We start from the raw sequence: 25,744 nt of genomic DNA, 5'->3' as shown, positions 1-25,744 counted from the left end.
AGAATATATAATATTGGCTGAGAGATAGTAAGACAGATTAGAGGTGAACAGTTGTGAGGGCAGTTCATAGTGGAATTCCCGAAAGGTTCAGTATTTAGGACCACTGCTGTTGTAATGCTATTTTAATGACTTGGACAAGGGTACAAGGCAAAATTTTGAAATTTCAAACATCACAAAACATGGAAGTAAACAGTAAGTAAAATTATTGTTGTCGCCAAGAGGACTTCAGGGTCTGATGAAATGGCCAGATACATGACAAATACAATTTGAATACAGGGATATGTGAGGTGGAGGAAGAATGAAACAGACTATGTAAACTACTTGGTACAATTTTAAAGGGATATGAGAAGAGAGAGAGAGGTCTAGGAGTGTAATATTTTAATTAACTTGTTTGACATCTCATGATATGCCTTCGTAACCATCACCACCTGAGATAGGACTTGAACCTTGACCTTTTGGCCCAGAGGTAGGGACACTACCAATGTTCTCCCCATGGGTCTAGGAGTGTCTGTGCACCAATTTGTGAATGCTGCAGGACAGGATAACAACCAGCTAATGCAGCATTTAGGATACTGGTTTTTATAAACAGTGCTGTAGAATTCAAAACAGGGAAATTAATGTCAAACCTATCGAAGCACATTTTCAGCCCCAGGTGGACTATGATGTCCAATTCTGGGCACTAGATTTTAGCAACGACAAGGATAAGGGATCACAGTTACATGAACATTCCAGAGAAACTGAGATTCTGCTCAACAGAGCAATAAAAGTGGTTCAATCGGAGCATTTAAAGTCATGTATAGTTTAGATAAAGGAAATAAATGAAACTGTTTTCAGTGGCTGAGAGTTGATAGCCAGAGAGTGCAGATTAAATGGGACTGTCAAAAGAACAGGGAAAAACCTTAATATGTGGGCAATGGTTAAGATTTGAAATGCATAATCTAATAGGGTGGTGGACACATTCAATGATAGCCTTCAAAGGGAATTGTATAAATACTTGCAGCTGAAAAAGTTGCAGGAGTAATTTGGAAAATGCAGTTTCATAATATTATTTGGATTACTATTTTAAAGAGGTGTCACAGACTTGATGGGCCTTTTACTGAATGTACTGTTATACACTTAGAGAAATATATGGCTTTGTGAGGGACAGGTCATGCCTCACAAGCCTTATTGAATTCTTTGAGGATGTGACAAAATACATTCGATTTTTATAAATGACTTAGATGAGGAAGTGGAAAGGTGGGTTAGTAAGTTTGCCAATCTCAGAAAGGTTGATGGAGTTGTGGATAGTGTGGAGGGCTGTTGTAGGTTGCAACAGGACATTGACAGGATGCACACCTTGCCTGAGAAGTGGCAGATGGAGTTCAATCTGGAAGCGTGTGAACTGATCCATTTGGAAGGTCGAATTAATGCAGATTACAGGATTAAAGGCAGGATTCTTGGCAGTTGGAGGAACAGAGGGATCTTTGGGTCTACGTCCACAGATCCCTCAAAGTTGACACCCAAGTTGATGGGGTTGTTAAGAAGGTGTACGGTGTGTTGGCTTTCATTAGCAGGGGGATTGAGTTTCGGAGCCACAAGGTTATGCTGCAGCTCTATAAAGCCCTAGTTCGAACTCACTTAAAATATTGTGTTCAGTTCTGGTCACCTCATTATAGGAAGGATGTGGAAGCTTTAGAGAGGGTGCAGAGGAGATTTACCAGAATGCTGCCTGAACTGGAGGGCATGTCTAATGAAGAAAGGTTGAGGAAGCTAGAAATTTTCTCATTGGAGTGAAGAAGGACAACAGGTGTCTTGTTAGAGGTGTACAAGATGATGAGAGGCATGGATAGAGTGGATAGTCAGAGATTTTTTCCCATGGCAGAAATGTGCATCACAAGGGGGCATAATTTTAAGGTGATTAAAGGAAAGTTTAGGGGAGATGTCAGAGGTAGGTAGAGAGTGGTGGATATGTGGAATGCACTGCCAGCAGTGATAGTACAGTCAGATAGATTAGGGACATTTAACTAATGCTTGGATAGGTAAATAGATGATTGTAAAATGTAGGATATGTAGATTAGTTTGATCTTACAGAAAGATAAAGGGTCAGCACAACATTGAGGGCTGAAGTACTGTACTGTACTATTCTTTGTTCTATGTTCTAAATATATACTTCAAACCTTAGGTATTGCAGTTTATCCACACCCTTTGATTAGTTCTGTTCAATGTACACTACTCATCCTGGTTTTCTCTCTCCTTAAATGTATTACACGTTTATCCACTTTTAAATAGTATGTTATCTGTCTATCCATTACATTAACCTGTGTCTTCCTGTAGTATTTAATAGACTGGCCAATATTTGCCAAACCATCTCCTCTTGCCAAACCACCTCCTCTTGCCAAACCACCTCCTCTTACCCAGTTAGCAGATGTCATGATCATGTTCCCTGAATCCAAGCCCAAGTCATCCATATGCGAATAAAAGTGGTGCCAGCATTGACTGCTGGGTGTGCCAAACAGAATGCTTTCCTTCACAAAGCAGCACTCATTAACTGCAAATTAGTCTCCTTTCCATTAAACAACTTGTATCCATGCTAATGCGATTCATCTTTTATCCAGTTCCTGAATTTTTATAACAAGCCTCTTGTGAGCCACTGTATTTTGGAAAATGTAATACACATTCTGCATTCACTTTTATCCATCAAATTATTTATTTTATCAAAAAACTGCATTAAATCTATCAAACATGGCTGTTTTTAACACATGATTGCTGCCTGACACTGAAGTAATGTGTTTCTCAATATTTCATAATTCCATTTGCCTAAAACTGTTTTCAAATTGGTCTGTAGCTGTCTGTGTCTTCAATGAGGCAAATGGCAATGATCTATATAAAGAATAACTTGAGTAACATTTAACGAGATAAAGGATTACTTCATATTTATTGAAATACATATTTTGAGTTAGTATACTTTTGAGATTGGTTTGAAACCATTTTGAGATTTGGTTTTTCACTCAGATGTCTCTCCACCACTTGAGGTGCAATCAAATGAAACTGAAATTATAGAGGCACCTGAGGTAGGGTTTCCATTTTATGTAATTAATTCAAATCATTGAGGCAATTGCTGCTCTTCTCTTGTCCTTGAACCTTCAAAAGTGAAATGATGCATTAGAATTTTCACAATCATTTCCATTTAGGTTTTAATCTTGTGATAAATTCCTGTATTTCATTTAAGTTTGGAGAACATTAATTTCCTCATTCGATCTTTTAAGACCCAAATTAAAGAAATAAGTTTTTCAATTTTGTGTTCAATTGAAGAAAAACAAACAGCAATTTAATTTAACATAAGGAACAATTTCTTGGATTTGTAACCTTCAGAATGTGCTTGCATCTATTTTCCATGGAAAATGGTTGGGTGAAAGCTATTTCTTCAATCTCAGAGTTCAGATAAGATTTTAATTTTAAACCTGTAAATAATAAATCTGTTTACTTTTAAACTTAATTTTGTAGTTCGGGACTTTCAGCTCAAGTCAGATAACTTGTTCGTATATAGATCATCTGTGCCTCAACATTCTGTTTTTGTCTTTCTGCAAATTTTGCCTGGGTACACTCTTTTGGAATTTTGAAACTCTTACGAAAACAAAATTCTGTGGATGCTAGAAATCTGAAACAAAGACAGAGAGTGCTGGATCTATGGTGAGGGAAACAGAGTTGACACTTTGAGTCTGATTCTATAGGATCACTCCCCCAGCCTCTGATGCTCCAAGGAAAAAAATCTCAGCCTCTCCTTATATCTCAAACCCTCCAGTCGGGGCAACATCCTGGTAAATCCTTTCTGCACCTTTTCCAATTTAATGCTATCCTTTCTACAGCCGGGCAACCAGAACTGTACATTGTACTCCAAAAGAGCCTCACCAACTTCCTGTACAATCAAAACATGATGACCCAGCTCCTATATTCAGTGTCAAGATAACAGTGGTGCTGGAAAAGCAAAGCAGCATCCGAGGAGCAGGGTCTGAACAATGGAGGCGAGCGTGCCAAATGCTGCCTTTAACACCCTATCTACCAGTGATGCCACTTTCTGTTTTCCATAGATGGCCCCACAGAATTGCGAGAATTCTTTGTCCCCTTATTAAGGACTGCTGGCTAGGTTGCATCATAGCATGATCATTAGGTTGGGTTTATGTCAGAGCTGAAAATGTGTTGCTGGAAAAGCGCAGCAGGTCAGGCAGCATCCAAGGAGCAGGAGAATCGATGTTTTGGGCATGAGCCCTTCTTCAAGAATGAGGAGATTGTGCCAAGCAGGATAAGATAAAAGGAGGGACTTGGGGGAGGGGCGTTGGAAATGTGATAGGTGGAAGGAGGTTAAGGTGAGGGTGATAAGGTGAGGGTGATAGGCCGGAGTGAGGGTGGGGGTGGAGAGGTCAGGAAGAAGATTGCAGGTTAGGAAGGTGATGCTGAGTTCGAGGGTTGGGACTGAGGCAAGGTGGGGGGAGAGGAAATGAGGAAACTGGAGAAATCTGAGTACACATTGATTATTTTTAACTAAATTTGCATTGGGGCATCTGATAATAAATGTTAGAACTTGATTTAAATATTTAAATAAGGCTCCTGTCTGTTTAAGATGCAAATCCTGGATGCTTATTGTGAGGCTTGTTAATTGCTTACACTAGGTAGGCCACTTGCAAGGTTTTATCAGATTTGGGTCCTGATGACCTTAGTACTATTGCTATCTGTTTCAATTTAGGTTAAGACTTAAGATACAAATCAGCCCCCATTTCTTCTCTCAATCTTCTGTTCTCCAATAAAAATAGGTTTGTCTCTCAGACTCTCTGTCATAATCTGAACACCCAATCCTGAAGTCATTGCTCCATGCCAAACTTCTCTAAACAAAGCAAGTATTATTGATAGCCTTTCTGAGGCATTCAGAGTTCATAAAATAATTCATGTATGGTCCAATTATTATACCTTACAATGCGAATTCTTCCAAAATATTGTTTCTAAAATCATTTTTTTAAACTTAAGTTTAAATAACAAGCCCTCAAAATGAGTATTTTCCTTTCTTGATTTGAATTTGAAGACCACTAGATGGCGGTGTTGCTCTCTCTACTGCTGCTGGCTGAAGGGCATGAGAAATTCATTGATTCATTTTCAGCTGGGGCAAGGCAGAGACAATCAATTAGGGATTCTGCATCAAGCTTTGACCCCACTGAGAAGGACAAAGTTCCAGTCACAGGCTTGCAAGACAGAGAATAATTAGCGTTTATGGAAACCTGTTAAAAATTTCTGTGGAAGTTAAATTAACCAGAACATCTTTACACAAAATAACTTTAAACTGAGAGACATTAAGTTACAGAAAGAGACCATTTGGTCCATATGATAAAGAATCAACTACTAGATCCAGAGGTGTGGATGCTCAGATTTTCAAAGCTCTTGTTCAACATTTGGATTTGCTCTATATCATCTGCTTTAGCCGTTGCTATCAAGAGGCACCACTCCATCAGAAAGAACAACCGAGACTGAGAGAAGAAGCAATGAACAAAATTGGAAATGTTCAAACAAATTGCACTCAAAGTTGTTCATATGGACTTACAACATAGAAACCAAGATGAATACAAGGCAGGAATTGTGATTCATAACAAGGGGTTCACAGAATGGAATAAACAAAGATTTAACATTGACAAGACACGGTCCTTAAAATGTTTAATCTCTTGAGTGTAAAAAGACTATTTCAGTGTGAAATATGACTATGGACAGGGACAACATTAACTAGACTGATATGAAAGAATCTATGAAAGTGTAACAAGTACATTATGGATGGGCATCTGAGACATGACATCCCGGTGCCATATGGGAATGTCAGGACACTCTACATGGGCTTGGTGACTATCTCTAGCTGCTCCAACTCCAAGCTCAGGATCTTTGGACTTGAGGGGAAGCTGAAGCATCAGGGAGGATGAGTGTTTCCTGGGTAATTTGTTCCAGGAGGTGGTCACCCCATAGGCAGTGAGGGGTCCAAATATTAGTTGGGAGACGATCCAGAAGGGTAGGGATGCAGTTAGTTGAGGCGTGTGTCATGTTGAAGCAGCCATTCAGTATTAGGATCTGCTTGCAGTGATTGTGCCTTGAAGGAGTGCAGCCCAAACCACTGGAACCAATGGACCATGGATTGTGCAAAAGGGAAACAGTAAAACATAAGAATGCAGTTATTATAGAAAGGCAGATGGACATTTCTGCACTTGCAATTTTGAGCCCTGTATGATATGTAAGGTGTAAGGGTAATGGATATCGAAGAGAAGATGCAGAGTTTTCTTTGGGGAGGAGAGAGTGAGATACAAGTTGTCACAGAGCCATAGAGAGGTACAGCACGGAAACAGACCCTTCAGTCCAACACTGACCAGATATCCTAAACCGATCTAGTCCCATTTGCCAGCACTTAGCCCATATCCCTCTAAACTCTTCCAATTCACATACCCATCCAGATGCCTTTTAAATGTTGTAATTGTACCAGCCTCCACCACTTCCTTTTGAGGCTCATTCCATACCCTTTGTATAAAAAAGTTGCCCCTTAGGTCCCTTTTAAATGATGCACATATTGCCAATGACCAAGAGAGGTCATTGAGACTTTCAGGAGCTAGGGAGGAAGTTAAAAGGTAAACCTTTGAGAGTAGTAATCTCTGCATTAATCCCAGTGTCACATGCTGCCCAGAGTAGAAATAGGAAAATAAATAGGATCAATAGATGCCTTGAAACATGGTGCAGCAGAGAGGCTTCAGATTCTCAGGGCACTGGGACCAATCATGGAACAGAAGGCATTATTCAAAAAGGCTGCCCCCCAATAGAAATGGGCCCAGTGATGAAGGGACCTTCACAATTGTGGTTGAGGAGGATTCAAACTAAATTAGCAGGAGAGAGGTCACCAGCAAATAGAAGTAGCAAAGAGGAATATGGTACATCAAGTGAGAGGTTTAGTCAGTACTGGAAAAGGAAGTAGTAATACATTAAATAAGAGCAGACGAAGGAGGACTACGAGAAATGCAAAACCAGGAATATAATGGATGGATGTAAACTCACAGATTGTGGTGAATGAAGTTGTTGAGCTAAAAGCACAGGTGGTCATGTGGCAATATGATATGGGACAATAATGGAAATGTGGCTTTAAAATTGTAAGGACAGGTTGTTTAATCAAGGATACAAGAATGAGGAAGGGAAAAGAATACGGGAGGTGGGTTTGCTGTTAAGAACAGAGAAGGCATTTGAAGTCAACATACAGGAGAATTCCAAAGAATTGCCTAGCATTTAAATCATAATGGTGTAGAAAAACGTGGAGTGGGTCCTACTTGTGACAAAAAGGATGATGTATGGTTAGAAATGCTGGGTAAGGCTAGAATACCTACTGAGTCAGTTACATTAGTATTTACTTAGAAAGAGAAATCAAGCAAATTATCAGTAGAAGCAGAGATCATGGTGGCACTGTAGGTTGTGGTAATGTCATTGAACAAGTAATGAGGAGGGCCAGGTGAATGCTGTGGAGACACAAGTTTGAATCCCACCAAGGCAACTAGTGAGATTTAAAAATGTAGTTAGTACAAGTCTGCAACGTGAACTAGTCTCAGTAATGGGGACCATGAAGCTATTGTAGCTACTGTTGATTATCATAAAAATCCATTTGGTCTTTAATGCCCATTAGGGAAAGAAATTGCCATCATTACCTGCTCTGGCCTACATGTGATTCCAGATTCATAGCAATGTGGTTGACCCTTGACTGCCCTCCGAATTGGCCTCGCAAGCCATTTACTTCAAATGCAGTAATGCTTGGGCAATACTTGCCAGCCTTGCCAGTGATGCCCACATCTCTTGAAAGTATACTTGAATAGGTGAAGGTACTGGAAAGACTAGCTATGCTTAGGGTAGATAAGTCACCTGGTTTGGAAGATTGCATCCCAGACTGTTAAAGGAAGTGGGAGTGGAGAGGGTGGAAGGACTGACCTTAACATTTCAGACTTCCCTAGATCTGGGGGATGTCCCAGAGAACTGAACAGCAAATGTGACACCATTAACAAGAAATAGTCCAAGGATGGTCCTAACAATACAAAACAGTTAGTTGAATATTGTTGGTGGGTATGTTTTTGGAATTAATCTGGGAAATTAAATCAAGAGATGATAGAGTATTGAGTTAATTGAAGAGACCAGTATGGAGTGTTAAAGGGGAGATTGTCTTGATTAATTCAATTTTCTGATGAAGGAACAGTGGCATTGATGAAGGTAATGCAGTGGATATAGTGTTCAACAAGGTGCAACCTAAAAATCTGGTAAATAAAACTGAGGCTTATACAATAGGAAGGTCAGTGTACAATTGGACTAAAAAATTGGCTTAAGGATGGAAAACTGAGAGTCATGATAGACTGGAGGACGATAGACGGTGGTGTTCCCAAGGTCAGTGCTAGGAACCACAGTCTTGCTAAATGCAACTGATCGGGATCTTGAAATACAAAGTAAAATTTCAAACTTGCTGATGGGTCCCGACTTGGAGGAGGGCAAACCGTGAAGATGGTACAAATTGCCTTCAAATTAATGTAGGAGAAAGTGAGGACTGCAGATGCTGGAGATCGGAGCTGAAAAATGTGTTGCTGGAAAAGCGCACAGGTCAGGCAGCATCCAAGGAGCAGGAGAATTGACGAAGGGCTTATGCCAGAAACGTCGATTCTCCAGCTCCTTGGATGCTGCCTGACCTGCTGCGCTTTTCCAGCAACACATTTTTCAAATTAACGTAGTTAGGTAAGCAGAATGGGCAGGGAGAAAGTGAGGACTGTAGATCAGCTGGGAAAGCTTTACCAGCACCATACTCTCAAGCAGAATGGGCAGGCAAGTGGCAGGTAGCATTTCTTAGAGGGAAGGGAAAAAGAAAAAAAATCAGGGCAGGAATTATACACATAATGGCAGGGCCCTGGGGGATATTGCTGAACAAAGAGACCTTGGAATGCAGGTTCATAGTTCCTTGAAAGTGGAGTTGCAGGTAGACAGGTAGTGAAGAAGGTGTTTCGTATAGTTGCCTTTATTGGTCAGTGCATTGAGTACAGGAGTTGGGAGGTCATGTTGGGGCTGTTTATGACATCGGTTAGGCTACTTCTGGAATACTGCGTTCAATTCTGGTCTTCCTGCTACAGGAAAGGATGTTGTGAAACTTGAAAGGATTCAGAAAAAGGAAATGGAGGCAGATTATGCAACTTTTTTGAATTAAACAAAAACTTAAGGGGACAGTAGTTTTCTGGTGCATTTCCCTTGGTCAAATGCCAGCTGATCAGAACGGACTTGCCAACCAATTAACATCCTTTTCTCCTGTTGCTTGCTTTGAAATGTGACATTCTTGTATCTGTCCTGATGTGTGTAAGGTGAATAGCTCCAACAGCATGTTCCATTTTTCACCAATACTCAAATAACTGAACTGTTTCAGGTTTATGAGCAGAGTTTCCAAAACAGACATTGCTTGGATTTGTGGCTTTAATTCAGAGTTAGTAGACATCACTGTTTTCATGGGGAATATTTACTGCTGGATGCTAAAGTAATTGACAGACTCATTCCAAGATGTCAGCATGTTGCCACGACTCAATTAGGAACAATGTGCCAACAATTGAGACTCATTGTTCCACAACCTTTACAATTATGTAACGACTCAATTAAACCACCAAGATGAACAATTAACAAGACTGACAGCTATTCAAGCCAAAAGTAATTTATATCAGGTTTTGGCATTAACAAGAAAATAATTCATTATTCTAAATAAACTTATTCTTTAACAAATAGCCAAAGAAAATTGAATTGCTCTTCACTGATATGCAACTAATGGTGTACTCCTTTAAAACAAGAAGCATATACACAGTCATTCAGGAGTACGACTGAAAACACACAGACAACATAATATAAATATTATGGTCAGAAAAGATAGCCAAGGAGAAAAGAATTCCCTGGTTCAAGAGTCAAGATCACTGTTTCTCACAATTCTTTTGATTTTCAGTGACCTTTTTGTTTCTTTTGAAAGAGAAAGTGGAAGATAAAAGTCTCACTGCTATTCTATACGAAAATGAAAAGTATTCTATCTGGGTGCATCATAGTTTGGCTCGGAAACTGCTCTGCCTAGGTCTGTAAGAAATTACAGAGAGTTGTGAGCACAGCCCAGTCCAAAGTGCAAGCCAACCTCCCATCCACTGACTCCATCTAAATGTCTTGTTCCTGTGGAAAACCAGCCAACATGATCAAAGACCCCTCCTACCCCAGTTATAATCTCTTCCAACCTCTTCCATCTGGCAGAAGATACAAAAGCTTAAACATGGGTACCAACACGTTCAAGAAAGCCTCTTCCCCGCTGTTATTAGACTTCTGAATGGATTTCTCAAACTTAAAATGTAATGTTGATCTTGTTTTTTGTGCACTTTGTTTGCAGATGTAACTTTGTATTGCTTGATCTGTTTTATCACCCAATTGTCTTTGTTTCATGTGATCTGCCTGTACTGCCCAAAAACACCACATTTCACTGTACCTTGGTACATGTGGCAATAATAAATCAAAATCTAATCAAATCAAAAATGTCAGATCACTCATGAGTTATCATAATCAAATCATGGAACTGCTGCTCATTGGTAGATGACTGGATGTGAACCTTCTGCAGCATCACAAAGAGGATTTAATTGGCAGGAAATAATGTCTTCTTACTTTTGAGTTGACATTCGGGCAGGGGTTGGGCGTGCTCGGTTAATTCAGGTGACTTTGTGGCTGGTTTGTGACACCGAGTGACACCATACTGTACTGGCTAACATCACCATGAGTATCCCATCTTCTCATCTTTACCCTTTACCTGAGGTCTAGTGAGCTTCAGGTTAAACTCAGTATATTTCGATTCGCTCCAAGGGACTATGATGACTTTTATGTTTTCTTTTATCTAGAGATTTGCAATTACCTGCATTTTTTTTCTCACCAACAAATCACCCCCATGTTTCTCGTCACAATTAATATTAATTGACTGCTTTGATGTGCCCTAGACATTTCAGAGTAGTGAGCAGTAGGCACCTGAAACCACTGGCATGCTCTAGAGTCATAGAGATGTACAGCATGGAAACAGACCCTTCGGTCCAACCCGTCCATGCCGACCAGACATCCCAACCCAATCTAGTTCCAACTGCCAGCACCCGGCCCATATTCCTCCAAACCCTTTCTATTCATATATCCATCCAAATGCCTCTTAAATGTTGCAATTGTACCAGCCTCCACCACATCCACTGGCAGCTCATTCCATACACGTACCACCCTCTGCGTGAAAAAGTTGCCCCATAGGTCTCTTTTATATCTTTCCCCTCTCACCCTAAACCTATGCCCTCTAGTTCTGGACTCCCCGACCCCAGGGAAAAGACTTTGCCTATTTACCCTATCCATGCCCCTCATAATTTTGTAAACCTCTATAAGGTCACCCCTCAGCCTCTGACGCTTTAGATCAAGTTGGACATGATGGAGAGAGAAATGCTATTTGGATACAGAACTGGCTCAAAGGTAGAAGGTGGTGGAGGGTTGCTTTTCAGACTGGAGGCCTAACACTAGTGGTAAACCACAAGGATCGGTGCTGGGTCCACTGCTTTTCATCATTTATACAAATGATTTGGGTGTGAGCATAAGAGGTACAGTCAGTACGTTTACAGGTGACACCAAAATTGGTGGTGCAGTAGACAGCAAAGTAGGTTACTTCAGAGTAAAATGGGATCATGATCAGATGGGTCAATGGGCTGAGATAAATGTGAGGTGCTGCATTTTGGAAAGGAAAGTCAGAGCAGAACTTATACACTTAATGATAAGGTCCTGGGGAGTGTTGCTGAGCAAAGAAACCTTGCAGTGCAGGTTCATAATTCTTTGAAAGTGGAGTCACAGGTAGACAGGATAGTGAAGAAGGTGTTTGGTATGCTTGCCTTTATTGTCAGTGCATTAAGTACAGGAGTTGGGAGGTCTTGTTGTGGCTGTACAGGATATTGATTAGGCCACTATTGGAATACTGTGTGCAATTCTGGTCTCCCTGCTATAGGAAGGATGTTGTGAAAGTTGAAAGTGTTCAGAAAAGATTTACAAGGATGTTGCCAGGGTTGGAGATTTGACCTATGAGGAGAGGCAGAATAGGCTGGAGCTGTTTTCCCTGGAGCGTCGAAGGCTGAGGGGTGACCTCATAGAGATTTATCAAAACATGAGGGGCATGGATAAAATAAATAGGCAAAGTCTTTTCCCTATGGTAGGGGAGTCCAAAACCAAAGGGTATTGGTTTAAGGTGAGAGGTGAAAGATTTAAAAGTGACCTAAAGGTTAACCTTTTCACATAGAGGGTGGTGTGCGTATGAAATGAAGTGCCATTACCAGATTTGAAAGGTGTCTGTATGAGTACATAAATAGGAAGGGTCTAGAGGGATATGGGCCAAATGCTGGCAACTGGGAGTAGATTTACTTAGGATATCTGGTTGGCATGGACAAGTTGGACCAAAGGGTCTGTTTCGGAGCAGTACATCTCTCTGTCTCTGTGACTCTCTGTCTCTGTGACTCCATCACTCTGTGACTCTGTGACTTTGTGACTCTATGACTCTATAATTCTGTAACTCTATGACTCCGTGACTCTTTGTCTCTGTGATTCTATGACTCTATGACACTGTGACTCTGTGACTGTATGATTCTGAGACTCTGTGAATCTGTGACTCTATGAATCTGTGACTCTGAGAATCTGTGATTCTATAACTCTGTGACTCTATAATTCTATGTTTATGTCACTGTATGACTCTGAGACTCTGACTCTGTGACTTTATGAATCTGTGACTCTTCAACTCTGACTCTGGAATTCTGTGACTCTATGACTCTGACGTTGTGACTCTGTGTGACTCCATGACTCTGTGACTCTCTGGCTCTATGATTCTGAGACTCTATGAGTCTATGACTCTATAACTCGATGACTCTGTAACTCAATTATTCTACAACTCTATTATTCTATGACTCTCTGACTGCGACTGTGACTCCATGACCCTGTGACTGTGACTCTGTGACTCTGTGACGCTATGACTTTGTGACTCTGTGACTGTATGACTCTATGACTGATTCTGTGACTCTGTGACTATAAATCTGTGACTCTGAGAATCTGTGACTATATGACTGTGGCTCTGACTTGGTGACTCTGAATCCGTGACTCTGTGACTGTAAGACTCTATGACAATGGTTCTGTGAGTCTATGAGGTATTAAACTGAAACCCTGTCTGTAAGGCCTCAATGATCTCCTTACACTTTTTGAAGAAGAGCGCAAAGTTCTCTGCAAATTAAAACTCCTCTGTCCACAAATGCATACATAAATGGTGCTATCAACTATCGATATATCATTAAATTATATCTTTGACCCCTTGTTTAATTGCAGGAAATATTTGTCGGGATTTGTGGATGCTGGACACCAGTTCATGTTTTGCTCTAATGTTCCAGAGGGAAACAGGATTTATTAGCATTTTTGAGATGTAATAAACTATCTGTAATATAAATAAGTTGTTGAGGTATACTGATGCTTTTATCTTCACATGAGAAGTTGTTGAACACCATGCCGTGGTCCTTCATGTTCCACCTTAACATCTATTGCTTAGAGTGTTTTACAGCTGCTCAAAATCATGTTGATATATTTAATGTCTATTATGTGTTTAGAAATGGAAGTTTGAAGCTAACAGATCGTAAGACTGGAACTCTTTACACTATCAATGTCAACTGTTTCAATGGAGAAACGATCCTCAAGTCTTCAAATATCAGCATTGATACAGGTATGTTTGTGTCTTTTAATATTACTTCAGAAAGAAGGCATGATCAGAAAATGTTGGAAATAATTAGCAGGTCTGACAGCTGAATTTTCACGGCCCCATTGTGGAGGGTTTGGTGATAATGGTCGGGGGTCCAGGGTAACATGGGAGAGTTGTGTCGGGACAACTTGTTGCTGCATTCCTGGCACCAGGAACTTTCCCAGGGTTGTGTGGAAATAGGACAGGCTCCCCACTGCACAGAACAGCAACCAGTCTGCTGATTAGTTTCCAGATAGGAGTGATTTTATAGCGTCATCAGCATTTTGGCTGCAGTGAGGTGACAGAGTCACTGTTCAAGAAGATAGCTCACCACCACCTTCTCAGGGGCAATTAAGAATGGGCAATAAATGCTGGCCCATTCCATCAACAAATACAAATATAAATGCTTTTCAAGACCTCAACCTTTATACATTGTGAAGTACTTTAAAACTGTTCCCACACCATTTGAGGTTACCATGATGGTCTCTCCCGTCACTTGACTTTTTGTCACTACACTGCGCTTTTTGTGCAGAGTCAGTCAGCTCAGTATAACATGGTGAGAATCGCTCGAGATTCTGTTGTAGGAGAGGAGAATGTCTGGAGAACAAGAAGGAACGACCTTCAGAGAAGTTAGCTCAGACCGCTGTTATGGCCGGTAAGGAGGAATCACCGCCCTCCTCTTGGTGAGTCACACCAAATGTACCTTTTTAATTTTATTATCTTTTTTAGCAGGTAGCTAGCACACTTCAATTAAATTTAGATAACCAAATCAAAAATGAAGGAGAACCAATTCCAAGCTTTTTGAATGGGAGAGAGGGGAGCTTTATTACCAATGGCTCCAAAATGAAATAATAATATGCAATAACCCGCTTGGTGTAGCTGCACCAGTGGACTGCAGTGGGTCAAGAAGGCAGCTCACCACCACCACCTTCTCAAGGACAATTAGTGATGGGCACTGTGAAGTACACATCCTCTGAAGGAATTCAAAGAAGGAGGGCAGGTCATAAGTGGGAATTTTGCAGCAATTTTGCAACCCACTTCCTAACCGCTTCAAAGCCTATCACCTATCTACAAGGGTAAAATCAGGAGTATGATGGAATATTCTCCACTTGCTCACATTACTGAAACACTTAAGAAGCTCAAAACCATCTAGGACAAAGCAGCCCACTTGCCACCCAACTACATCTTAACCATCTATTCAGTCCAGCATTGACATACAGTATCGGCAGTGTGCACCCATCTGCACATGTGCTGCAACAACTCACAAGGTTCTTTCAACAGTACCTTCATATACACTGCGACTTCTATTACATGCAGCAATTACCTAGGAACACCACAACCTTCAAATTTCCCTCACAGTTCTGTACCATTCTGACTTGCAAATATCTCACTGTTCCTTTAATGATGCTGGATTGATGGTGTATGTACATCACACAGACTGTAGCTGTTCAGGAAGGCAGCTCACTACCATTTTCTCAAGGTTAATTAGGAATGACCATTGAATGCTGGCCTAGATAGTGATTCCCACTCTTTCCTTTGAGTCAAGTCTTCCCGATTATGTATTTCACAATTTTGATAATGAATTTGAAGCTGTTCTGAGATGTGTTAATTAGAGTAGAATTGAGCTCACTGTTCCTCAAGTTGCAGCAAGTAATTTTCATCTCTTTTGTTTGTCTTGCATTAAAATATCTCTTGTTTTGCATTCCAGGTGTTGCACCAAGTACTCACCCTGCGACATCACTGTACACAACAGGACCACAAACCCAGTCGACTTCAGGCAACCATCTGAACCATGCCAAGTTACTCAGTTCGTACGTACATCTTATATACTAGTTCCAAAGTAGAGTTTATCTACAACAGTTGTTTTCAGTCAACGCATGTTGAATTTTTTTCCAAACTCACTCAAAACTCACATTGATGTGAGCATTTTCCAGTATCAGAGTCAAATTTAAAATCTGGAGCCGCAAGATGGGCACCACTGCAGGGTCCAAATACCAGAACTGCCTTCTCCAAAGCCTGAGGGGTGTCCCTACTCCCCAAGGACTGCAGCTGTTCAAGAAGATAGCTCACTACCACCTTCTCAGGGGCAATTAAGAATGGGCAATAAATGCTGGTCCATTCCATGAACAAATACAAATATAAATGCTTTTCAAGACCTCAAGCTTTATACATTGTGAAGTACTTTAAAACAGTTCCCACACCATTTGAGGTTACCATGATGGTCTCTCCCGTCACATGACGCATGGTGACCCTCAGGTAAAACCACCACCAGTTGTCTTTCTAAAATGACAGGACAGCCGTATGGTCTGGAAAGACTATGGCAACTTTGCTTTAAAACTACTGTTGAAACGATGCCAATGTGGTACACACAGCAAGCTCCCATCAGCAATGTGATGATAATCTCACAAGCTCTTTTTTTTAGTGAGTTCTGAGGAAGGGTCACTCGATCCGAAACGTTAACGCTGATTTCTCTCCATGGATGCTTCCAGACCTGCTGAGCTTTTCCAGCAATTTCTGTTTTTGTTTCTGATTTACAGCATCTGCCGCTTTTTGTTTTTTTTTTCCCTTTCTTTAATGATCTTGATTGCGGGATAAGTTTAAAAGAATGCCATGGGATTTTTTTTACATCTACCAGAGAGGTCTTTAGTTAAATGCCTCTTCTGAAAGATGATACTTCCAGCTGTGCAGCACTTCCTCAACAGTACACCAACAAAAATACTGTGAACTCCTATCTTTTTGAAGAACCTTTTTATATGGCACCTATCAAGTGCCTGAAGGAAATCTACATAAACTGAATCTACCAGTTCCTCTCAATCACCTCTCCTTGTTATACCCTTAAAGAACTCGAGTAAATTTGTCAAAAATGTTGACTGTGTTTCATTGTGTTAAGTCTTTCCAAATATCCTGATATTCCTATTTTAATAAATTACTCTAGCATTTTCCCATGGTGTAAATTATGTTAACTGGCCCATGGTTTCCTGCTTTCTGACTTTCTCCAACAACATTACCTCCAGAGCCCTGGTTCCACAGCATTGTCATGCCAGTTTTCATGCTGCATTGTCCCTGTGGTGAGACTGTCAATGACCTCACCTACTCAGTAGCTCATATCCTCCAATTTTCATTTGCATCTCTTACAAGTTTACCACCTTCACGATTATTGTCGCCTCTGCTTCGCAGCACACTACCACCCCTACAGTTGTATTCTTTCACGGTCCTACCATAGCAGCAGGTCCTATTAAACCCCCTGTTGATTTTCATTGAGTTGAACGCCATGACTGATTGTGGACCATCCCCTGACCAACTTGGATGCACCCCCCAATTGGTGTGAGACTAGGCCCCTGCCTGATTGCAGTGTAGCTCGCCAACTACGTTCCCATGCACCTGCGCCCCCAACCTAGTAGTAGCACTGGAGCTGCAGGACTGACTATGACCAGTTCCGCAGACTTTGGTGACATGTACTGCTTGATTGTGACTGCCCAAGCAGTTGACTGAATGTGCCCAAGCCCCTGGACTGATATTGGACACTCCGTAGATTTACAATCCCAGGTCACCTTGACTGAAGACCTTCTCCCTCCAACCATGGAGGTTGGTATGGACAAAGCACCAACTCAACACTTCATCATCGCACAACACAGACTAACTTATAACAAAGTTCAGTATTTCAATACTGTACTTTGAAGCTCACCGATATGTTATATTGTGGTGTTGCTGTGAATGCTTTGCACACAGGAACTGACACCCACTTCAGTTATTGCGACTAGTTTGCTTTATTGATGCTTACTCTCTTTCCACTTACCTGGATAGTCACACCATTTCTGTCTTGTCTTGCATTGCTTTTTACCACAGGCAGAAAGCCAGCAGCTTATCAGCAATGAACAGGCAAGGAGTTGCCATGTTGATGTACAGCACCATGCTACATCACTGTCTCATGTACAGCCTGCAGTAGCAACTTATGTAGCAAATTCTCTGCATGTGCTTAACCAAATGGTCATGTCTGAATGTCATAAGGGAGTGGTCCTTCATCCTGTTAAAGGGGTTCATGGATCGTCAGTGGGCCGATCTGTCCTCAGTCAGAAAAATTGGTGAGGTATTTTGAGTGAATAGTTGAAAGCACAGAAGACAAGAAAGGTTGGCAGTTTGAGGCGGAATATGGTGGATGAGGGTCACTTAGAAAAGATGCTACAAATAACATAGAGATTAGTAGTACTTGAGTCTTGGTGGGAGGTAGGTGCAATGGCAGAGATCGTGTGAGGTAGCAGAGAGAAGATGTACTTGACTTTGACAAATGCAGAAGGTAATTGCAGCATTTCAATGTGTTCCTCCAGACCATGATTACTGTACTGAGCTGGGTGACCACTTCAGACCAGGCCTGGCAGTGCTTAATAAGGTGAGCTGGGGTTTAAATACATTGCCGACTGTGTGATTGCTATACGTTCCTGGCACCAGTGAGCATTTCTGCCACTGCTGGGGGGAAAATTCAACGAGAGTTGGCCCCTTGGAGACAGAGTACATAATTTATGTAGAGAACAACATGTGAGAAAGGTTGCTAGGGTTTGCAGCGAGAAACCTTCCATAAAACCCCTTGAAATTAACAGTTTAGCCAAATTTTGGGAAAATTTAGCCCATTGTGATAGTTGCATTTCAGTCAAAGCTAAGAAGTAATTTCTGTTTGGAAGTAGTTATATATTGATGGCCTCATGTTCCTTTATGTTGTACCAGTAGGGGTCAGCAAATCTCTAATTTTGAACTGTGCCACCCACATGAACACCACAAAGCAAAAGATGGCTTCTGTTTCTGGGCATTTTGTTGAACCAACGAATGGTACACCACAGAGGAGGCCACTTGGCTCATCAGTCGTCACCTATTCCAACTTCTCTATCTTTTTCCCCATAGGCCTGCATAGACTTTTCTCCTCAGATAATTATTCTGAGGCATTGAATGAGTTTTGCATTTGTGTTATTACCCACCAGTTCCAAGTCTAGTTGGAGTTAAAATTAGAGCTGACAAATGAAAGTTAAGCCAGGTAGAAAATTGCAAATCAGAGACCACTGAGGCCATATGAAATTATATGCTGAATAATAGTCTGGAAACCACCAAAAAAAAACACTTGGAAATGGAACAAAGTTAATTTTTCAAAGTTCATAGAAAATTTCATGTACTTTCTTTTTCAGCAACTGGTACTAATTGACCACAACATGGAGAGAGACAGCAGAGCAAACACAGATATTTCCTAGGGCCACCAGAATGCAAACACAATGCACTCACAACCTAATTGGCTAGCTTAAGGCATGTCGGGGAGAGAATACACGAGTAGCACATACTGCCCACCGAGGTGTCTGGGCCCAGCCAACACCTTTGATGGAATTGTTAACAATTTGATATGGACTCAATACAAAGTGCTAATAGCCAGGGGCTGCAGTAATCATCCTTCTCAGGAAGAGCGATTAGTACCCATTTGTATAGTAATGGACTTCTGCGCAGATGTTGAAATTGACAATGCCTGCACTGAAACTGACAATGACCGCGCTGAAATTAACAAAGGCTGTGCTGGAACTGACAATGACTGCACTGAAACTATCAACGATTCTGCAATGTTTACAATAAACAAACTATGTTACAGAGACAATAACCTCATCACCGACCTATTATATTACAAAATGTATAAAAGTATCTTGCCATGTGGTCCGGATTGAGAGAAGACTCGCAGCTGACCACTATGTTGTTGGTGTATCTCTCTCTCCCCGGAGCTCAGGTATTTCCTTGTACAATAAACTCTGTTGTTGAACCTCAACTCTGACTCCGAGGCTTGTGACTTTCCCCACAACAGTGTCAAGCTTCTTGTATGTTGTTGGAGCTGCACTCATCCAGGCAAGTGGGGAGTATTCCATTGCACTCCTGACTTATGCCTTATAAATGGTGGACTTCATTAGGGTGTCAGGAGATGAGTTACTGGCTGCAGGATTCCTAACCTCTGACTTGCTCTTGTAGCCACTGTATTTATATGGCCGAATCCAGTTCAGTTTCTGATCAATGGTAACCCCCTCAGGAAGTTGATAGTGGGGATTCAGTGATAGTGATAACATGGAATGTCAAGGAGCAGTGGTTAGATTGTCTGTTATTGGAGAGAATTATTGCTTGGCCTTTGTGTGGTACAAATGTTAGCTGCTAATTGTTAATTTTATATGGTCTGTGCCAGTCAAAGCAAGTTTGTAAACAAGGTCACTGACCTGAAATCTTAACTCTGTTTCTCTTGCATAGATGCTGCCAAACTGACAGTATTTATACAAACTGCAGCATTTTCTGTTTTATTTAAGTTACATCTCCTGACTGAAAAATCAAAGGTAAAAACAAATTCTGTTCTGTATTATTTTGAAACCTTAGGCGATTATTTGAATATTTCAAAACTTGGAAACTGAATGAATAATCAAACTTTGAATTGATATGGTATAGTTTTGATAATTATGAAAATTTAAGTTTATTAAAATCTGGAGATTGACAGACTCACTAATTGTTAAAGAGCATATAAGGCAGGAATGCAAAGATAGAACTCATTCAATGATGGAGAAATCATTAAAAGGTGGTGCCTGTCAACACAAGTCTGAACAGTTTGGGAGAGGTGGCTGACTTGTGGGAATATGTTGCAATTCAGTTCTAATCCATTAAAAGAACTAAGTGCAGTTTGGTTCTGATTGTTGAAGATTGAGGGCAAGCTGTCCCAATATGAATGGATTTCTGGATTTTCAAATGTGTTTTGGTGCATCTGGTGCATACTGTCACTTCCATGGATATAAATAATAACTTTATTATGTAAAGTACCTATATACAGCTTTATATAAGTATATTTACTGTGCTATAGCCATGATCAAACTCTCTTAAGTCTTTTCAGTCATATGTTCTCTTACATTATTAATATGATTCGAGTCACATCCTCAGATGTTAACCCTTTCAAAATATCACCACAATTTTGATGGTCACAAAGGCTACTGTTCCCTCTCCAAGACGCTTTGTAATGCCCACAGTTCCCTGGACTACATTCTCAGTGCTCTCGGATCCCCAAAACATCTCCAATGTCCTGGGAGACCCCAAGTTTCTGTAACAGACCTCGGTAAATATTCAACACTCTCCCAGAACTTGCAACTGCTGATGCTGCAAAATGAATCGCTCACCATACATCAATAGCAGAATAACTCTTATCCAGGGAGAACTGAACGTAATGAAGGACGTTTTGGGGCCATTAGCTTTGCTGGAAAATATTAGTTTGGCCTGAACCCAAAGTGCTCCTGAAAACTGCCAATAGCCAATATCAGACCCAATTGACAACCATATGAAAGTCTGTTTAGCAGGATTCAATGTGAACAGCATCATGGGAGACCTGCTGATATATGAATGATATATATCTCATGGCAATGCTGTTGTTGGAAAACGTAGCCTCTGTGTTCAAGTTAACCACAGAATTCAGTTATAGAGTGAAAACCCTGACATGTAGCCTATTGTCTAAGTTGAAGGAATGTGACGCCATAGTAAACTGAGTCACTTTAACTCTAATTTGGACACTCTACGAAGTCCTTTACGAGTGGATATGATTGAATGCTCAAAATATTTGGCCAGTGATTTTTTTTACCACTTATTTAAAGGGAAAATGATGTTGCATATTTACTTCTGAAACTTCGTGCTTCCCCCCAACCGTCTTCCCCCCACAGTAACCCCACCTGATTAGAAATTAGATTACAAACTGACCGTGAATTAAAATTTGATATTGTTGTGGGCAGTACTAACAGGATGAAAATGGGGGTTGATACCCATCCTGAGTATCCTGAAATGAGGTATGTCAAAGGAATAGTGTATGGGGAAGATTTGCCCACTTTAGGAAAGGGGATAAGTGAATGTGTAGGGGCATTGGTTTTGAAGTATAGGCAGGTAGGAAGAAAGGGATACTGTCTCCTCAGATATGCCGCAATGGGCAGAGTGCATCCTCCAAAGATATTTCCTGTTTTCCTTGGTTGTTTTAAAAGAAAGTTTTGACAGAGAAACATTATGCTTGGCATTGTGAACGTTATATACGGGTCGATTGAGCTTTTAGCAAGCTCAATTAACCCTTAACAAAAACAGAAATTGCTGGAGAAAGTCAGCAGGTCTGGCAGCATCTGTGGGAAGAAAACAGAGTTAACATTTCATGTGCAGTGACTCTTCATCAGAACTAATTAACAATTAACCCATAATTATTCATTTACATGTGGCTGGTGGGCTTTCTATTCCAATGCCTATCCATCTCTCCCAACCCCCATATTATTGGGTGAGTTGGGAGATGGCTGGGAATGTGGTTTGCTGGGCACCTCCCCAATCTTACCCATTCCTTCCCCATGTCAGAAACATGGCAGGAACATGAAATATTCAGCCTAATATTTGTTTTTGGTAACTGCCTCAATACTCATATTGTAAAAAAAATTAACAAACTTGGCAAATAAACAGAGGTGTAGAGAGAAAGCGAGGCACAGAAAAGAAATATATAAATTAGAAGTCAGAGGCAGATGGCTCCAAGATGGTAGTTAGAATAATATATTGCAAGTTAAAATTAATATAGAGGGGATATTATTACTGGTAGTTACAGTTGAATTTCTTTTAGATTTGCATCCAATTTGTTCATTTACAAATACTCCTTTTGGTAGAATGGAATAAGTGTCATATTTGGTGCATGAGTTACATTTCTCAGGATTAATACAACAGAACCTTATTGATTATTTTTAAAGACACTGTATAGTTTGTTTTATTGCTAGCTCGTCTGATATCAGACAAAATATCCTTTCTTCATGATTTTAATGTGATAATCTTGATATTGTATAGCTATTGACATTGTACACTAATATATCTTGGAATATCACTAAGAGAGAGTGAATAAAATGAATTAGAATTCTTGACTACAAGAATTTCCAACCTTGAAGAAAAGCGACATTGTTCGCAAGTATATTTAAAAAAAATAAAAATGTTATTCAGAATAGCTCTGCTTGATTTTATTATCATCATCTAACAGATTTATTTTTGCATGAGGAATTCTTTTTAGTACACTTAATTGTAAAAGTGAGATCAAAATTTCACAATTTGATATCAATTTCTGAATGTCTACATTGATTTGTTTCATTAGTAAATTTAAAGACATTTCTGTTTTAAGAGTTGAATCATATGTCATTGCAAACATTGAGTCAAAGCAAGTTACAAAAGTATTGATTTTACTTGGAAGTCTTTTTGGATAGTTAGTTGCAGACCACATCCAAAAGTTGAGAAATTAAGGTCTCTTACATAAAACTTTCTGAAACATTCTGTGAATCATGAGTTTGTTCGCGAAGCATGTTTGATTCCAGATATGCTTCAGTTTAGATTAAATGTGACGCAAGATTCAGCAGTGAGTGGGTGTTGACATTTTTAGATTGTGGAGTTTGTATTTACAACAGTCGAGTGAAAATGTGATTTTGGCCAGTATTTCATCGGCTTTGAAATCAACAGTGTTTTACTCTGTAGACTACAGTCCTAAAGTTGGACAGTTTTGGAGAGTTGATTCAATAATAAGTGCCTTGAGTTTGAAATATATTTATTAAATATACCTTATTAGACATGAAAATGCAGCCAATTATTGATTGTACATTGATATGCAATGAAGATGTTTGATGATCTCAAAGAGTAACAGTATAAAATTTTGCAAATATTTTAAATCAGTGAACATTCTTATATCCTCACTTTAATCCAATCTGCAAATTATCTATTACTAATCCTTGCCCAGCCAGTTTGAGATGTATTAGCAAACTCCAATAATCATCATCTATCCTTCTGTTTTATTCCTCACCTTGTCTCATGTATGTTGTTGTATTAGTTTAGAATAAAGGATTGCATTGGTTAAAGGAAATAGGGGAACATATTGTAGATGTCCTAACTATAATCTTTAGGAGTTCCCTCAATACAGGTGTCGTAACCTCTGGATTGGAAACTTGCACATGTCAGTCCATTTTTTATGTGTGAAAGAGGAAGACCAGTTAGCCTAATATCTGTGGTGGGGATATTGTCGGAATCTATGATTAAGGATTGAAAATGTTCAGTTAATCGGGGGAGCCAACATGGATTCATGAAAAGGAGGTCATGCCTGACAAACCTCATTTAATTTTTGTAGTAGGTAGGGAAATGTCTTTTGAAGTTGTTTACATGGACTTTGAGAGTCAATGGATAAAGTCCCACTTAAAAGACTGTTAACTAAAGTAGAAACCCATGGATTTGAGGGGAAATTACTGACATGGTTGGGAAAATGGTTGAGTGGCAGTTGACAGAAAGTAGGAATAATGGCTGGGTACTCAACTTGGCAGGATGTGAGCAGTGATGTCCCAAAGGGATCTGTGTTAATACCTTAATTTTTCACAATATTTATTAATGACTTGGATAATGGCATAAAAAGTCATATGTCTAACTCTGTTGATGAAACAAAATTAGGTGCCATGGTAGATAGTGCAGATGATAGTATAAAATTACAAAGGGATATTGCTAGACTAAATGAATGGGCAAAACTGTGGCAGATTGTGAGGTTATCCATTTGGACCAAAAGAGTATTGATCAAGGTACTTTCGAGATGCTATGAAGTGAAATAGTTAAATATACAAAGAAATTTGAGGTTCAGTTGTGTAGATCTTTAAAATGTCACCAACAGCTACAGAAAGTTATCAAGAAAACTAGTAATGCTAACCTTCATTTCTAGAGGACTGGAGTACGAGGATGCCAAAGTTATGCTGCAGCTGTACAAAACCCTGGTTAGACCCCACTTGGGGTACTGAGAGCAGATTGGGAACTGTACCTTAGGAAGGATATATTGGCCTTGGAGGGAGTACAATGTAGGTTTACAAGAATGATACCTGGACTTCAGAGGTTAAGTTACGAGGAGTGATTATACAAATTAGGTTGTTTTCTGTAGAATTGAGAAGATTCGGGGGTGATCTGATCCGTCTTCAAGATTTTAACAGGAAAAGACAGGATAGATAAAAATCAACTATTTCCACTGGCTTAGGATTCTAGAATGAGGGGGCCATTCAGGAGAGATGTTAGGAAGCACTTCGATACACATAGGATGGTGGATGTTTGGAATTCTTTTCCATAAATGGTAGTGGATGCTGAATCAGTTGTTCATTTAAAATCTGAGACAGATAAGTCCTTTTAATCAAAGGCATTAAGAGATATGGGCCAAAGCAGGTATATAGTGTTAAGTCCCAGATCTTCTGGGATCTCATTGAATGGTGGAACAGGTTAAAGGGGCTGAATGGCCTACTCCTGTTCCGATGTTCCTGTGGTTTCAACAAAATTCAATCTGATTTGTTCTGCACCTATCAGAATATAATTCTGGTGAAAAAGGCCATTCAGATTCATTGGCAGCAATTGAATGCCTTGTGTGGCACAATGGTATTGTCCCGACGAGGCTCAGGCTTGAGGCCCACATGCTCCAGAGGTGTGTAGTAACATTTCTGTACATTGATTAGAAAATATTTAGGAGAAAGTGAGGACCGCACATGCTGGAGGATAGAGTTGAGAGTGCGGTGCTGGAAAAGCACAGCGGGTCAGGCAGCGTCTTGCTCCTTCGATGCTTTACTGTCCTGAGATTGAGGTTGAACTGAAACAAACACAAGTGTCTTAATTGTGCTAGGTATGACTCCAACCAGCAGAGAGCCTGCTCCCAGTTCCCATTGACTCTAGTTTCAGTAAGATATTGCCTTGATACCAAGGTTAATCATTCTCACCTCACCTGTTCTGTTTAGCTCTTTTGTTCATGCTTGGACTGAGGCTGTAGTCAATTAGGACCTATGAACATCAGTGAAAAATGTATTACTGCAGACGTTCCTTGTGATAGTGCTTTGCTGATAATTTGGAAAACACTCTTTAATGTATACAGAGGAACCTCGATTATCCGAATGAGATGGGTGG

General features: G+C 40.2%; 1 protein-coding gene across 3 annotated transcripts in view; it reads left to right on the top strand.

Annotated features, from left to right (window-relative positions):
- The window catches only part of LOC122549391 (uncharacterized), a 124,351-nt gene that overhangs the window by 61,901 nt on the left and 36,706 nt on the right, over window positions 1-25,744 (top strand). For all 3 annotated transcript variants that reach the window (XM_087988889.1, XM_087988897.1, XM_043689139.2), the window contains exons 3-4: window positions 13,671-13,783; window positions 15,507-15,609. In XM_087988889.1, coding sequence (XP_087845015.1) covers window positions 13,671-13,783; window positions 15,507-15,609 — 216 coding nt within the window. The remainder of the gene's footprint in view (window positions 1-13,670; window positions 13,784-15,506; window positions 15,610-25,744) is intronic.

This window comes from Chiloscyllium plagiosum, unplaced genomic scaffold (genome assembly GCF_037043375.1).
Source record: "Chiloscyllium plagiosum isolate Xiang-an unplaced genomic scaffold, Cpla_swu_hap1 HiC_scaffold_1, whole genome shotgun sequence".
Taxonomy (NCBI): domain Eukaryota; kingdom Metazoa; phylum Chordata; class Chondrichthyes; order Orectolobiformes; family Hemiscylliidae; genus Chiloscyllium; species Chiloscyllium plagiosum.
This window is presented reverse-complemented; position numbering and strand designations above follow the sequence as displayed.